We start from the raw sequence: 13,592 nt of genomic DNA, 5'->3' as shown, positions 1-13,592 counted from the left end.
GTTTAAAAGTATTCATGTTCATTCTTTCATTGTTTTGACCAAAGAACACTGTGTTATAATCATATCGTTTTGAAGATAAATGGTGTTTAGGGGGAAAATACGTGCTCTCTCAGGGTTGGGGTCAATTCTATTTAAATTCCAATCAATTCAGAAAATAAACCAATTTACAATTTTTACTCATTGAAAATCATTGAAGGAAATGTGCATTGGAATATCAGTGTATTCCTGAATTGAAATGGAATTGACCCAAGCCTTGCTCTGTATAGCCTGAGTCCCAGATCTTTGTGCTGTCTTGCTACCTCCTGTGTCGTTCAGTTGGGAAGACAGCACAAACACACCTGGGACTCCTCCCATTCTGCATGCTTTAAAAGGCAAGGGAAGAGTAACACCGGGGAACTCCGCCCACTCTGCATGCTTTAAAAGGCAAGGGAAGAGTAACACTGGGGACTCCGCCCACTCTGCATGCTTTAAAAGGCAAGGGAAGAGTAACACTGGGGACTCCTCCCACTCTGCATGCTTTAAAAGGCAAGGGAAGAGTAACACCGGGGACTCCGCCCACTCTGCATGCTTTAAAAGGCAAGGGAAGAGTAACACTGGGGACTCCTCCCACTCTGCATGCTTTAAAAGGCAAGGGAAGAGTAACACTGGGGACTCCTCCCACTCTGCATGCTTTATAAGGCAAGGGAAGAGTAACTCCGCCCACTCTGCATGCTTTAAAAGGCAAGGGAAGGTAACACCGCCCACTCAATGCTTTAAAAGGCAAGGGAAGAGTAACACTGGGGACTCCTCCCACTCTGCATGCTTTAAAAGGCAAGGGAAGAGTAACACCGCCCACTCTGCATGCTTTAAAGGCAAGGGAAGAGTAACACCACCCACAAGGGAAGAGTCTGCATGCTTTAAAAGGCAAGGGAAGAGTAACTCCGCCCACTCTGCATGCTTTAAAAGGCAAGGGAAGAGTAACTCCGCCCACTCTGCATGCTTTAAAAGGCAAGGGAAGAGTAACACCGGGGACTCCGCCCACTCTGCATGCTTTAAAAGGCAAGGGAAGAGTAACACCGGGGACTCCGCCCACTCTGCATGCTTTATAAGGCAAGGGAAGAGTAACTCCGCCCACTCTGCATGCTTTATAAGGCAAGGGAAGAGTAACTCCGCCCACTCTGCATGCTTTATAAGGCAAGGGAAGAGTAACACTAGTGAAAATGAACAAAAAGGGATTCTGTTACTCATCAAACTTCTCTTCGTTACACAATGTTTTAACTGTCAATGAAAATGCATTTTAGGGCACTTGATTCGTAGCCTGGTTCTGAACTGAATTCTCTTCATGGAAGTGATCGTGAAACTGGAATATTCTGTTCTGTGAATAATCATAACAGGCTACTTGTTATTGAGGAAGGTTGTGACAATTGAAGCACAAATCATGAGGTACTCCCACTATATCACTGCCTGTGCTTAGTGCACACGGACATGACCAGTTATTGAATTGTTTACACAAACCATTGGTTAAAGAAGCCTAAACCTGTTGCAATTCCCTGTCTACCGTACAGACTGCTCCTTTACCAATGACCAGAATGGGGTCCTGTTAAGACATTTAATGTTCTCTTTCAGCTTGTACTGTATTTGCTCTTTAACTGTGGCGACATCCCAAATGGTACCCTATTCCCTACATAGTGCACTACTTTTGGCCAGAGCCTATGAAGAAGTGCACTATATAGGGAATAGGGCACCATGTCTTGCTCCTGTGTACATTATGAACCATTTCAAAGTATTGCATTTATTTTACACAGACAACTGTCACTACTTCAGTTCTCTCAAATACTGTAAATCATTAAAACAATACATGTCTATGGATTAGCAGAATGGTTGTTTTGCCTGTGGCCTTTTTTTTTTCACAGAAAATTTAAAGTGTGTGGAAGAAACAAGGTTCAATTGTAAGTCAAAGAGCAAATGCTCGCGAGTTACTTTTGGGAATAAAAATACACATACTGTATAAAAACATTTAATTGTCACATCTTACATTTGGAACAAACCCAATATTTGTGAAAGCTAGGTTGAGCAGTGCATTGGTGAACACTGAAAACAGTCAATGCATAAACAGTGTACACTTCAAAATGGCCAGAGCAGTCATGGTGAAGTCCATACAGAACACATTTCATTCCGCTATGGGTCATCATCGTCAGGGGAATCAGGCAGCGTCTCAGGTCCATCCTGTTCACATTCCTCTTCAGGCACACTGGGTAGAGAGGGATACTCCTGCTTGAGGAAGATACTATGGAGGTCTGGGGAGAGTGCGTTTGCCTCAGGAGTACTGTTGTCAGTGGCCCCAGGAGTCTGAGCGATGTCCACATCCCCAGGGCTAGGAGAGGGGACAATAGGTGGACAGGGATCCTCAGGCTCCTCCTTGACCTGGGTCTGTATGTCTGAAGTGACTGCATTGGCATTATCAAGAGACTCAGACAACATGAGACTAAGTATGGCATTTACCCTAGCAGTCTCCTGGGAAGTGTTGTCTACATCCACAGTCTCCTGGGTAGTGTTGTCTACATCCACAGTCTCCTGGGTAGTGTTGTCTACATCCACAGTCTCCTGGGTAGTGTTGTCTACATCCACAGTCTCCTGGGTAGTGTTGTCTACATCCACAGTCTCCTGGGTAGTGTTGTCTACCTCATGAGGAGTCCGTGTACTGCTGTCTACAAGGTTTGGAGAGGGTTTCTCCTCGTCCCAAGACTCCTTCCCTGACTCTGCAGATGAACTCTGACCCCCAGCCGACTGGCTCTTTTTGTCCCTCTTGGGTTTCCTCCTCTTGCTCTTCTTCTTTTTGCTTTTTTTGGAGTGTTTGTGGCGTGATGGAGCTGTGTCGCTGCTGTCGTTGGCTGGCTGCTTGTCTTTTTGGGATGTTTTCCCAGGGCTCCTGCTCCCCGGTCTCTTCCTCTTAGAGGACTCTCCAGGGCTCCTGCTCCCCTGTCTCTTCCTCTTAGAGGACTCTCCAGGGCTCCTGCTCCCCTGTCTCTTCCTCTTAGAGGACTCTCCAGGGCTCCTGCTCCCCTGTCTCTTCCTCTTAGAGGACTCTCCAGGGCTCCTGCTCCCCTGTCTCTTCCTCTTAGAGGACTCTCCAGGGCTCCTGCTCCCCTGTCTCTTCCTCTTAGAGGACTCTCCAGGGCTCCTGCTCCCCTGTCTCTTCCTCTTAGAGGACTCTCCAGGGCTGGCTGATCTGGATCTCCCCCTACTAGCCTCTGTGGGTGAACCCCTCCACCCCTCTCTCTTGCTCCCATCTCGGTCTCTGCTCCCATCCCGCCGGTCTCTGTCCCTGCCTCTGTCCCTCCTATCTCTGCTCCTGTCTCTCCTTTCTCTGTCCCTACTCCTCGACCTGGGTCTCGTGCTGGTACGACTGGTCCAAGACCTGTCACTCTGAAGACTCTCTCTCCTTTGGGCTATTCTGCTCTCCCTGCTCCTACTCCTCCTGCTCCTCTCCCCCCGTCGGCTCTGTGACCTCTCGGTCCACGAGGAGCGGCTACTTCTCTCAGAGAACCGGCCCCCAGCGAAAGACCCGGTGCCTCCTCCTCCCCGGTCGGGGGACATGTGCAGGTCCCTGTCCGCCTCCCAGAACTCATTTCCAGGGTTACGGTACACGTGCAGGAAGTTGCAGTGCTTTCCTTTCGGACACTTCTGTCGGTCGAACAAACCTGTGGAGGATCATGACAATCAAACAAATACCAGGGTCTTAATAATATGGGGCGGCAGGGTAGCCTAGTGGTTAGAGCGTTGGACTAGTAACCGGAAGGTTGCAAGTTCAAAACCCCCGAGCTGACAAGGTACAAATCTGTCATTCTGCCCCTGAACAGGAAGTTAATTTGTTCTTAACCGACTTGCCTAGTTAAATAAAAGGTAATATACACGACTTATGACTAGCATGATTCTGTAAAAATCAGTGTAGGTAGATGTATTGTGGTTCTCAGTTGTACTTTTGTGTTCCATTCACTCACCACATATAGCAGTCTTCCATCTGGTGACAGGAGAGAACTCACACTGGAGCTGTTTACCAGCGTACCATCTTCCATTGAACATCATGAAGGCCTCTCTGCACTGCTCCTCTCTAAAGAGACAGACAGCAAAGAGAAAAAAATAGACCGTAAAGATACACTACTTGATTACTCAAAATTGAGAAACACCATTGTTTCTACGCCTACAAAACTTATCAGACCATTTTCATAAGCTGCTTAGTTTACTTACGTGTCAAACTGGACATAAACATTTCCTCTCAAATGTGGCTCAAAGTTGCAGCTGACCTGAAGACAGAGACAAAACGAGAGAGGAGTTTGATTCATTTGCCCCTCAAGAGTGGATAGGTCTCCTTTCCATTGAATCACTCCTTCCAGCCCAGCAAGACAAACATCATATTCACCTTAAACTGTACCACCTTGCCAGCAGTCCTCAACTCAGGAAGTACATCCTCGTAGAAATCCACAAACTGCTGTTGTACCTCCTCCTCGCTGTGCTCCAGACAGGCGTCTGTATCGTAGTCGTCCCGTGACCTCTGGTCCATCCCGAAAGTCGCAAACATCCCCCGGATCATCAGAGTAGGGCTGGACGGGGGGTGGACATGCTTACGAGAGCACCTGACCAATCAGGTAAGCAGAAGATTTCATTAGTTGAACGCTAATATAAAGAAAATATGGTATACAAATGACTGTGCTATGTAGTATTCTGAAAGATGAGCCTCATTTAAGGAAAATTAACAACAATGCACTTCCCAGGACTCCCTGGAAAATGGTGGTGGACTATCCTAGCTAAAAATAATAATACAAATAATAATAGTAATAATATTAAAAAGAACATTTTTTAAAAATACAAATAAAAAATGAATTATAATTATAAAAATACAATAAAAAATGAAATGTGTTCCTATTTAGAACCATTACCAACCTGTCGCCGAAGCGGCAGGCTCCAGTTTTGAGGAAGAAGGGGCAGTTAGCCCGGTCTTGCTCCGTACCAAAATCTGGAGCCTCAGGGTTTCTCCAGGGACCCCCATTCTCCAGCTACACGCAAAACAGGAAGTAGAATAGGTTTGTTTCTGTAATAATTGCAAAACTCATCCTTGTGTAACACCTAACTGCTTTACAGAAAAATGTTCCATCAAAGACAGTCAAGACTCCTTTCCAAACATAAACTTGGTATGCAATATGCATTTGGTTTGTTTTTTCATACCTGACTCTCAGCCTGGTCCAACATTTTCTGTACAGCTTCCTATAAATGGTGCAAACATAGGATGGGCTGGTGAAAACCTGCAGTGGCATATCTGGATGTCTGTTACTGCAAGTCAAGAATCTCTTACCAGTGGTTGAAAGCGAGCCACAAAATGTGTGTGTGTGTATTTTGTCCCTGAGCAGTATGAGAATAACCAGAAGACATGAGGAAACAAATCCACAGATAAAAGATACATCCTTGTCCCATGGCAGCACAGACCTGTAGGAGTGTCCCTCTTTGTGTGTATCTTAGTTAAGGTCTTTGCGTGTATCACAGTTAAGGAAAAACACGTGGATAAAAGTGGACGTCTGAGGCAAAAACACTTCTTTCTCACACAAAAGACACATTACTGTGTAATATTTCTTAAGTTAAAACCATTGTGTGACCAAAGTACAAAAGGAAGAGGATATGTAGCTCTTCCATTGTGCGTTTATCCTCCTGGTGCACGTTTCACCTCTCTGTCTCTCTTCTCCTGTTTCTTCTGCTCCTTCTCCTCTTCCTCTCTCCTCTGCTGGGCCTCCCATTCCTGCTTTATCCTTGCCTGCAGACATAGAAAGCGGTTACACACATTATTTCAGTGAATCATGTGGGGGGGGGCACTCTATTCCCTTTATAATGCACTTCTTTTGGCCCGAGTTCTGGTTAAACTTAGGGAATAGGGTGCCATTCTACATTGTGACAGTTCTGTACCTCCTCTTCCTCCTGTCTCTTCCTTGCAGCGTCTTCCCTCTCCCACCGGAGTCTGAATTCCTGCTGGGCCAGCCTCTCCCTCTCCAGCCACTCCTGGTCTAGGCGCCGTCTGAATTAAAAACAAATTTTATTTGTCACATGCGGCAAATACAACAGGTTACCGTGAAATGTTTACCTACAAGCCCTTAACCAACAATGCAGTACAATAATTTTTTATTTTTTTTAACTATCAAAACATAACACAATACATTTACATAACGAGGCTACGCACAGGGGTACCAGTACCGAGTCAATGTGTGGGGGTACAGGTTAGTCCAGGTCATTAGTAAAGGCACTATGCATGGATAATAAACAGTGAGTAGCAGCAGTGTAAAAACAGCCTCGGTAGTAACTGTCCATTGTAGTCTTATGGGTATTTGATTGGTTGTTCAGCCTTTAGGTCCCGGACTTGGCGCTACAGTACCGCTTGCCGTGCGGTAGCAGAGAGAACAGTTGATTGGAGTCTGACATTTTTTTGAATACAGGACACATGGAACAATATTACAGACACTGAAAAGAGTGCCATTGCTTATCAACTTAAAACTGTAGAAATATTTGCTACCTTTCTTCCTCAGCCTTCCTTTCCTCTTCATCATCATCTTGTTCTGGTGGAGAATCATCTCGATTTTCTAAGTGTTTAGGGAGATGAATTAGAGCTCGTCAGTGGATGGTTAGACATTCAGAATACATAGTCCCCGTCGGGAATTATGCTGATAAACGACTGGCTAGTAGTAGAGAGAATATCATGTAGGATTTTCAAATATATCCACTGTGACATACCACCAGATTCTCTGATTTGGGCTTTGGCGAGGGCTTGGCGTTTTCGTTTTCTTCTTTCTTTCTTCTTCAAAGATGCCCTGCGTTTTTGACTGTGGGAAAATATAACAAGGCATGGGTTGTCTAAGTTACTATCTATTCAGTGTTTGTCAACACAGTCACTGCGAGCTTGCTAACGTTAGTTATCTATTTGACTACCGTAACTAGATAACTTACAGCACTACGGTGTGATTCTTTGGCACCACCATGCATATCAATTAAATTTACATGACATAACATCAGATTAACGCCAATTATCTTAACATACCCCAATGAGGGTGCTGACACGGCAGAAGGTATTGATGCTGCCATTTTGCAGAAAACTCATTCAATTCGTCAGGGGTCAAAGTTGAAAATGTCCCTCTTCGTTTGAAATGTTTGTCAAAATCGTTTCAAACGAAAATGACTTGCACCGTATGAATCGTTCCGTTGTACTGTTGCCATAAACTTTTAAATTTATCTTCGAAAATGTTCAGCGAACGCATTAATTTTTAGATTGTTCGATGATAAATCACTTCCTGGTCATGTCTGCGCACGCGCCGTTACTACGTTGTTGTGAGAACGCATGCGCTGTGCTCTCCATCCTCGGATGCGCGCATAAAAGAAAGAGGGATTTTGAGTGGTCAACAAATTCCGCTGTGTTTTGGCCTTTTGCGAATAATATAGAATAGCTACCTAGTTACCTTGCTTTCGGGCAAACCCACGGGTGACCTACAATTGCAGGATCCCCTAAAACTCAAACATGGCGGATAAAGAAGGTAGGGAATTGATGGGCTCGGTTCATTTCATGCATGCTTTGTGTGCGCGGCTGGATGCATAGCCAAATGAAAAGTGCGGTCTGTTAGCTAGCTATGCTAACCAGTACAGGCTGCATACGTTCGTCCTGGGTTTACTATCTGTGCTCCATAAGTTGAGAATTTAGATAAACTATTTGTTAGCTATCTTGCTAAATAAATTATTAGCTATCTAGCTCACATTGACAGTCCGCCCGCTTGCTTGTGTAACATGCAAATGAGGCACAACTGGCCCGAGGGTACAGGAATGCAGTAAATCCCAACGTTACACTAGCCTTGGTAGTAACTGTCCATTGTAGTCTTATGTAAGTGTTGCTTCTTTCACTGTTCTAGTGTACGACGATGCAGTTGAGGAGCGGGTGATCAATGAAGAATACAAAATCTGGAAGAAGAATACTCCTTTTCTCTATGACCTGGTGATGACCCACGCGCTGGAGTGGCCCAGTCTCACTGTGCAGTGGCTACCTGACGTCAACAGGTACAGTAGCCAATGCTACGTCACCATTTCTGTTCCTCTTGCTGCTCTCAACATATAACTGTGTGCTGACCTACCTAATATACTGAACATTGTATTGTTCTCTCTACCAACCTGGCCTTCCTTGTCAGCCATTCTAGTTCAGTCTAGAAAAGCATGTTATTCTGCCATGTGGTGTCTGCTTCTGAAATAGCAGTGCACTACTTTTTGACTATAGGTCTCTTGTCAAAAGTAGTGTACTCTAGGGAATAGTGTGCCATTCCAGACACACACACAAGGACAGTATTTAATGTGTGTCTCTCTGTGCAGGCCGGATGGAAAGGACTATGCGGTCCACAGACTGGTACTGGGAACTCACACGTCAGATGAGCAGAATCACCTGGTGATCGCCAGCGTACAGGTCCCCAACGATGACGCCCAGTTTGATGCTTCTCACTACGACAGTGAAAAAGGAGCAGGTATGTTCATCGTAGTATGGTCTCTTCTCTCTACATTTGAGGATGGTCTCCCGGACACAGATTAAGCCTAGTCCCGGATTTAAAAATCATTTTAATAGACAATTTCCATTAGGTGGTTTTTTTGTGTCTGGGAATCTGGCCTTATATGCATATTATAAGTCAAGATGTTATCGGCAGAGTGAACATTTTATCTCTTGAGAAAATATGCTGAATATGCAGTATTTCTTCCTCAGAGTTTGGAGGTTTTGGATCCGTGAGTGGAAAGATAGAGATTGAGATCAAGATAAACCACGAGGGTGAAGTGAACCGGGCCAGGTACATGCCTCAGAACCCCTGCATCATTGCTACCAAGACCCCCACCTCAGACGTACTGGTCTTTGACTACACCAAGCACCCTTCCAAACCAGGTAAGACAATACAATACACATCTGGTAAATAGATCACTGCTCTTTAAAAAATCAAAATGCTATTGGACGTGATTCAAATGTTTGAGTCTGCACTTTTGGAACGATTCCATCCGACCAGGAAAACATAAATCCGGTTCCTGAAAGTAGTAACTTGATATGTATTTGACCCTTTTCTGGTCTTAACATTTTTCTACCATCTTGTCTCTCCCTCTCATAGACCCCAGTGGTGAGTGCAGCCCAGACCTGCGCCTGCGGGGCCACCAGAAGGAGGGCTACGGCCTGTCCTGGAACCCCAACCTCAGTGGCAACCTGCTCAGTGCTTCTGATGACCACGTGAGTGTCTCTCTCTACACTCCATCAGCACACCATTTTCCCTTGTGCGTTTTTAAGAATTTCAAGCTAGATTGTGGTTTTCACTGAAAATGAAAGTGTTTTTGCATTGTTATTAAGCAAACTCATTAGATCTAGACAAATGCTATATGAACTACTATATATTGTGTTATTAAGAAGTGCACTGACATGTTTAATCTCCAGACGATCTGCCTGTGGGACATCGGTGCTGGTCCTAAGGAGGGGAAGATAGTGGATGCTAAGACAATCTTCACCGGTCACACTGCAGTGGTGGAGGACGTGTCCTGGCACCTACTCCACGAATCACTGTTTGGCTCTGTGGCCGATGACCAGAAACTGATGATGTGAGTGAGCCTTCTCTGTTTATTATTTTTCTACTCTCAATGTATTTTCACACAATCTGATACTTTTGAAGTTGTGACTAATCATGACATCCAGTGTGTTTTATGTACAGTGTGTTGCCTTAAACTTTCCACACAAGAAGATCTCTCAAAGGAAAAGTGATTTGAAAACTGAATGGAAGGATCTGATTCTCTTAACTGTCTATCCCTTAATTCAGTTTTTATTTATAAGGAACTCAGAATGGCTTTAAACTTACTCTTGAAAGTTGTAATACTAGAAAGTGCAGTTTTGAAATGGGGTAGTCCATCACTATTCCAGTCATTGAATACCGTAGCTATTTATAACTGTCCAGATCAAATGTCCAGATCAACTAGCCCATGTCAACTAATGTTAAGTTTTTTTTTAGCCCATAGATTTTGTTGTAATTTGTTTGTCATTTCACATGAATATACATTAAACATGGCAAAGTGTATAGAATTGCAAAACAATTAGCTTTAAAACAGCAAAATGTTAATTGCACCCCATGACAAAATAAACTTTAAACCTGAAATTCTCTCCAACAAGAAGGGTATGAACGGTTGGTGTCATGAACAGTCCTTGTGCCTATAGATGTGGCGCGGGATGTTATCCTGTGCTGGAAGGGGGGGGGCCCAAGTGGGGAAAAAGTTTGGGAACCCCTGTCATTAACCTTTGACATCTCTCTGTCTCAGCTGGGACACACGGTCCAACAACACGTCCAAGCCCAGCCATGCAGTGGACGCCCACACTGCAGAGGTCAACCTGTCATTAACCTTTGACCTCTCTCTGTCTCAGCTGGGACACACGGTCCAACAACACGTCCAAGCCCAGCCATGCAGTGGATGCCCACACTGCAGAGGTCAACTGTCTGTCCTTCAACCCCTACAGCGAGTTCATCCTGGCCACCGGCTCTGCAGACAAGGTCTGTACCTATTTTTCTTTTCTTTGATAAACACAATCAGTCCGTCCGTCTCACCTCAAGCGCTTGAGTGTCGTAGCCTAGTGGTGAGTGTTGGGCTAGTAACCGGAAGGTTGCAAGTTCAAACCCCCGAGATGACAAGGTACAAATCTGTCGTTCTGCCCCTGAACAGGCAGTTAACCCACTGTTCCTAGGCCGTCATTGAAAATAAGAATTTGTTCTTAACTGACTTGCCTGGTTAAATAAAGATAAAGGTTGTGCACAATGGTGTTGGTCAAAGTGGTCAGGTCACAAATCACATGACCAGGAAGTGTATTTCCTACTGGACGGTTGTCCAAGAATACGTTCTAGTATATTTACCGTTACTAAATGTTTTCTTTCTCTTTTTTGTGTAACAGACTGTTGCTCTCTGGGATCTGCGTAACCTCAAACTGAAGCTCCACTCGTTTGAATCGCACAAGGATGAAATCTTCCAGGTAATACTCCATAAATAGTGAACATCTCAATCCCTCTGAACCAATAGGATTGAGAGTCTGGATAAGTTACCAGGCTTTGTTGGCGTCCCATTCAACTTTCTATTTTATTTAACCCAGGGTAGTCGCATTGATTTTCCATCTCTTTTTCCAAGTGTTGGTGTCCCTCGTAGACGTTGTGCTGAGCTGGAGTTTATTGCACTGACAGTGCTTTACTGACTTCTTTGGCAGGTGCAATGGTCCCCTCACAACGAAACCATTCTGGCTTCAAGCGGAACAGATAGAAGGCTCAACGTATGGGATCTCAGGTAAAGACCGACCACAAGGCATGTTGGCTGGACTAGCCTTGTTGGTTCGTTTGCTCAGCTGAGTTGCCCTTGGGGGGGAGGTGTTTCATCAACACTGTAGTCTGATAGGATGATGTTGAAACTGTGTTTTGTCTTGTCGGTCCCCAGTAAAATCGGAGAGGAACAGTCTGCTGAAGATGCAGAGGACGGACCTCCAGAACTCCTGGTGAGTGATAGACCCATCATCCACAATTATGACCTTTATCTCCTTAGTAGGGTTGTAGAAATGTCAACTTTCCCAAAAATTCCCTGGATTTCCAGCCTGTTCTTTTAGAATTCCAGGAGTCCTGGGAAAACCAGGACATTTCTGGGAAAGTTGCCAGTTTTGCAACCCTACCCCTGAGCTTTTAAATAACCAGCGATAGGAGAGTAGCCAATGGGACAGGTGGCCTATAGGGAGGTTATATTTTGGCATATTACTCATCCTGCGGACTTGTTTCATCTCGTCAGTTCATCCATGGAGGACACACAGCGAAGATTTCTGATTTCACATGGAACCCCAACGAGCCATGGGTCATCTGCTCCGTCTCCGAGGATAACATCATGCAGGTTTGGCAAATGGTGAGTACACTGTTGTCGAAGTACCACGTTTGCTTCCGCACTTTCACGAAACTTAACCCTGGTGGTTTTCTAACTTTCGTCTACATTTGTTGTTTTAAAGCTAATTCAAGAAGTCTGCTCCTATTAATCAGTTAGAGTAATTGTAAATCCTTTAACTGATGTAACAATTTCCTTCTCTAGGCTGAGAACATCTATAATGATGAGGAGCCTGACACCCCTGCTTCAGAGCTGGAGGGTCAAGGGTCGTAACCGCCTACTCCACCCCACCTTATCCCAGCCCAACCCACCAACCACCTCCTGGTGCATCTCTCTCCTCTTGTACAGTATTTCACATTGTAGCCTCCAGCTCTACCTGACAGACATTCTGTTTCCCATATAGAAGCATTCTTCTGATATATTGATCAAGCAGCCCTTACAGGTACAAAGGGCTGGTTTCCTGAACACAGATTTAAGTGTAGTTCTTAACTTAAAAGCATGTTCAATGGATATTCACAATTGGCTGTGCTTCTTAGTCCAAGACTAGGCACTCTGTCCAGGAAACTGGTCCAAAGTGTATAGAAGTTGTTTATAAAAGGATAATCTCATCTGAGTGAAATGCCACTGAACCATGCAGGTGGACAGTTCAAAAGGCACTTGGTAAAGCAGGGCTTCTTTTCCACCTGTCTAAATAAGGATTTCCTTTGGTATCGTTTCTGCTTTGACTTGAGGCAAGTGACTAAATCATTTTGAACCTTGGATTTTTTTGTTTTGTGCATATATTGCAATAAAGTACTTTTTGTAACTTTTAAAATTAAGTGTGTTTCTTTTGTTTTCTATAAATCACCTAAGAAAATGTAAACCCATTTACTGACTCCAACTGAATTATTCCACTGTGCCGTTCGCCACAGACTGGCATTGCCACAAATTACTTCAGTGGCTTCAAAGTCGGCGATTGGACCATTCGAGCGACAATCTACTTGTGTATTCTGGTTCCAGGAACCGATGGGTTGGACCAATCAGAATGTGTCTGGCTTCTGGAAGTCTGAGTTACTGAGCCAGACTCATTGATGGCGGAAGGAAAAACTAACATCTGTGGGCAGTGTTTGGCCAGAGCAAGGAGTCTGGGAAGCCACGCAAGGTTGTGTGTGTGTATACTGCCTAGATATTAACTTCATTCACAAGACCAATTTAAACATCTAGGAAATTAAAATGACAACCAAGTTTGAAATTCTACAAAATAGTTTATTGAAAAGCGAGAGATGGGACTATAAGAACATTTCACAATCTTAAAGGGGAATGTGGGCCCAAAGCTTTCTGAACATGAACTAGCTCTGCTTTCACAGTTCTCACCTGCAGAGGTAGATGTCTTTACGTAACCTGAGTTTAACTGGCGGGCATCCACAATAGCCTGAGTGCCAGTCTGTTTGTGCTTTTCGCCTACTTCATTGCTGTCAGTCAAGCCAAACATTTAGCATGACAATGAGTTGGCATAATAGCCCAAGCAGATGGACTCCGGCTACATCCAACAGTAAAGTATTGAACTGGAGGGGGTTAAGATGCAGTACCCCCCCCCCCCAAAAACGTGGCTTGGACCCATCTTAACATTCACGTTTAAAACTTCAGGGGCCGTGCTCTGAATTACATCCTTATGACTTCACAAGAAAACAAAAGACAATGTACGC

The 13,592-nt window shown here is 44.5% G+C and overlaps 2 protein-coding genes and 1 long non-coding RNA gene across 11 annotated transcripts; 2 read left to right on the top strand and 1 right to left on the bottom strand.

Moving 5' to 3' along the window:
* The first annotated feature begins 392 nt into the window (after positions 1–392).
* Positions 393–1,857, top strand: LOC121846104. The gene is made up of 2 exons (XR_006083011.1): positions 393–730; positions 914–1,857. It is a non-coding gene; the product is annotated as an uncharacterized LOC121846104 (long non-coding RNA).
* Positions 1,858–1,982: 125 nt separating this feature from the next.
* On the bottom strand, positions 1,983–7,310 carry zrsr2 (zinc finger (CCCH type), RNA-binding motif and serine/arginine rich 2). Of its 8 annotated transcripts, none has more exons than XM_042318973.1 (12): positions 7,055–7,310; positions 6,751–6,839; positions 6,533–6,599; positions 5,932–6,040; positions 5,696–5,782; positions 5,203–5,241; positions 4,921–5,033; positions 4,400–4,613; positions 4,228–4,283; positions 3,981–4,090; positions 2,524–3,680; positions 1,983–2,493 (listed from the first exon to the last, which is right to left on the bottom strand). In XM_042318973.1, the coding sequence occupies exons 1-12, from the start codon at positions 7,096–7,098 to the stop codon at positions 2,158–2,160; spliced, it is 2,421 nt and encodes an 806-aa protein (XP_042174907.1). In that variant the 5' UTR covers positions 7,099–7,310; the 3' UTR covers positions 1,983–2,157. The 8 variants fall into 8 exon arrangements, with proteins under 8 accessions (XP_042174907.1, XP_042174906.1, XP_042174908.1 ...); XM_042318972.1 differs by having other exon boundaries at positions 1,983–2,613; positions 2,644–3,680; XM_042318974.1 differs by having other exon boundaries at positions 1,983–2,553; positions 2,644–3,680.
* Positions 7,311–7,372: 62 nt separating this feature from the next.
* Positions 7,373–12,721, top strand: rbb4l (retinoblastoma binding protein 4, like). Of its 2 annotated transcripts, none has more exons than XM_024405319.2 (12): positions 7,373–7,544; positions 7,914–8,058; positions 8,365–8,513; positions 8,747–8,920; positions 9,138–9,253; positions 9,455–9,615; positions 10,427–10,553; positions 10,949–11,026; positions 11,255–11,331; positions 11,479–11,536; positions 11,821–11,931; positions 12,112–12,721. In XM_024405319.2, exons 1-12 carry the CDS (start codon positions 7,529–7,531, stop codon positions 12,178–12,180), a joined length of 1,281 nt encoding a protein of 426 aa, XP_024261087.1. In that variant the 5' UTR covers positions 7,373–7,528; the 3' UTR covers positions 12,181–12,721. The 2 variants fall into 2 exon arrangements, with proteins under 2 accessions (XP_024261087.1, XP_024261086.1); XM_024405318.2 differs by having other exon boundaries at positions 11,252–11,331.
* The last annotated feature ends 871 nt before the right edge of the window (positions 12,722–13,592 follow it).

The sequence above is a fragment of the Oncorhynchus tshawytscha genome, unplaced genomic scaffold, assembly GCF_018296145.1.
Source record: "Oncorhynchus tshawytscha isolate Ot180627B unplaced genomic scaffold, Otsh_v2.0 Un_contig_5015_pilon_pilon, whole genome shotgun sequence".
Taxonomy (NCBI): domain Eukaryota; kingdom Metazoa; phylum Chordata; class Actinopteri; order Salmoniformes; family Salmonidae; genus Oncorhynchus; species Oncorhynchus tshawytscha.
The sequence above is the reverse complement of the archived record's forward strand: the minus strand, read 5'-3'. Positions and strand labels throughout refer to the sequence as shown.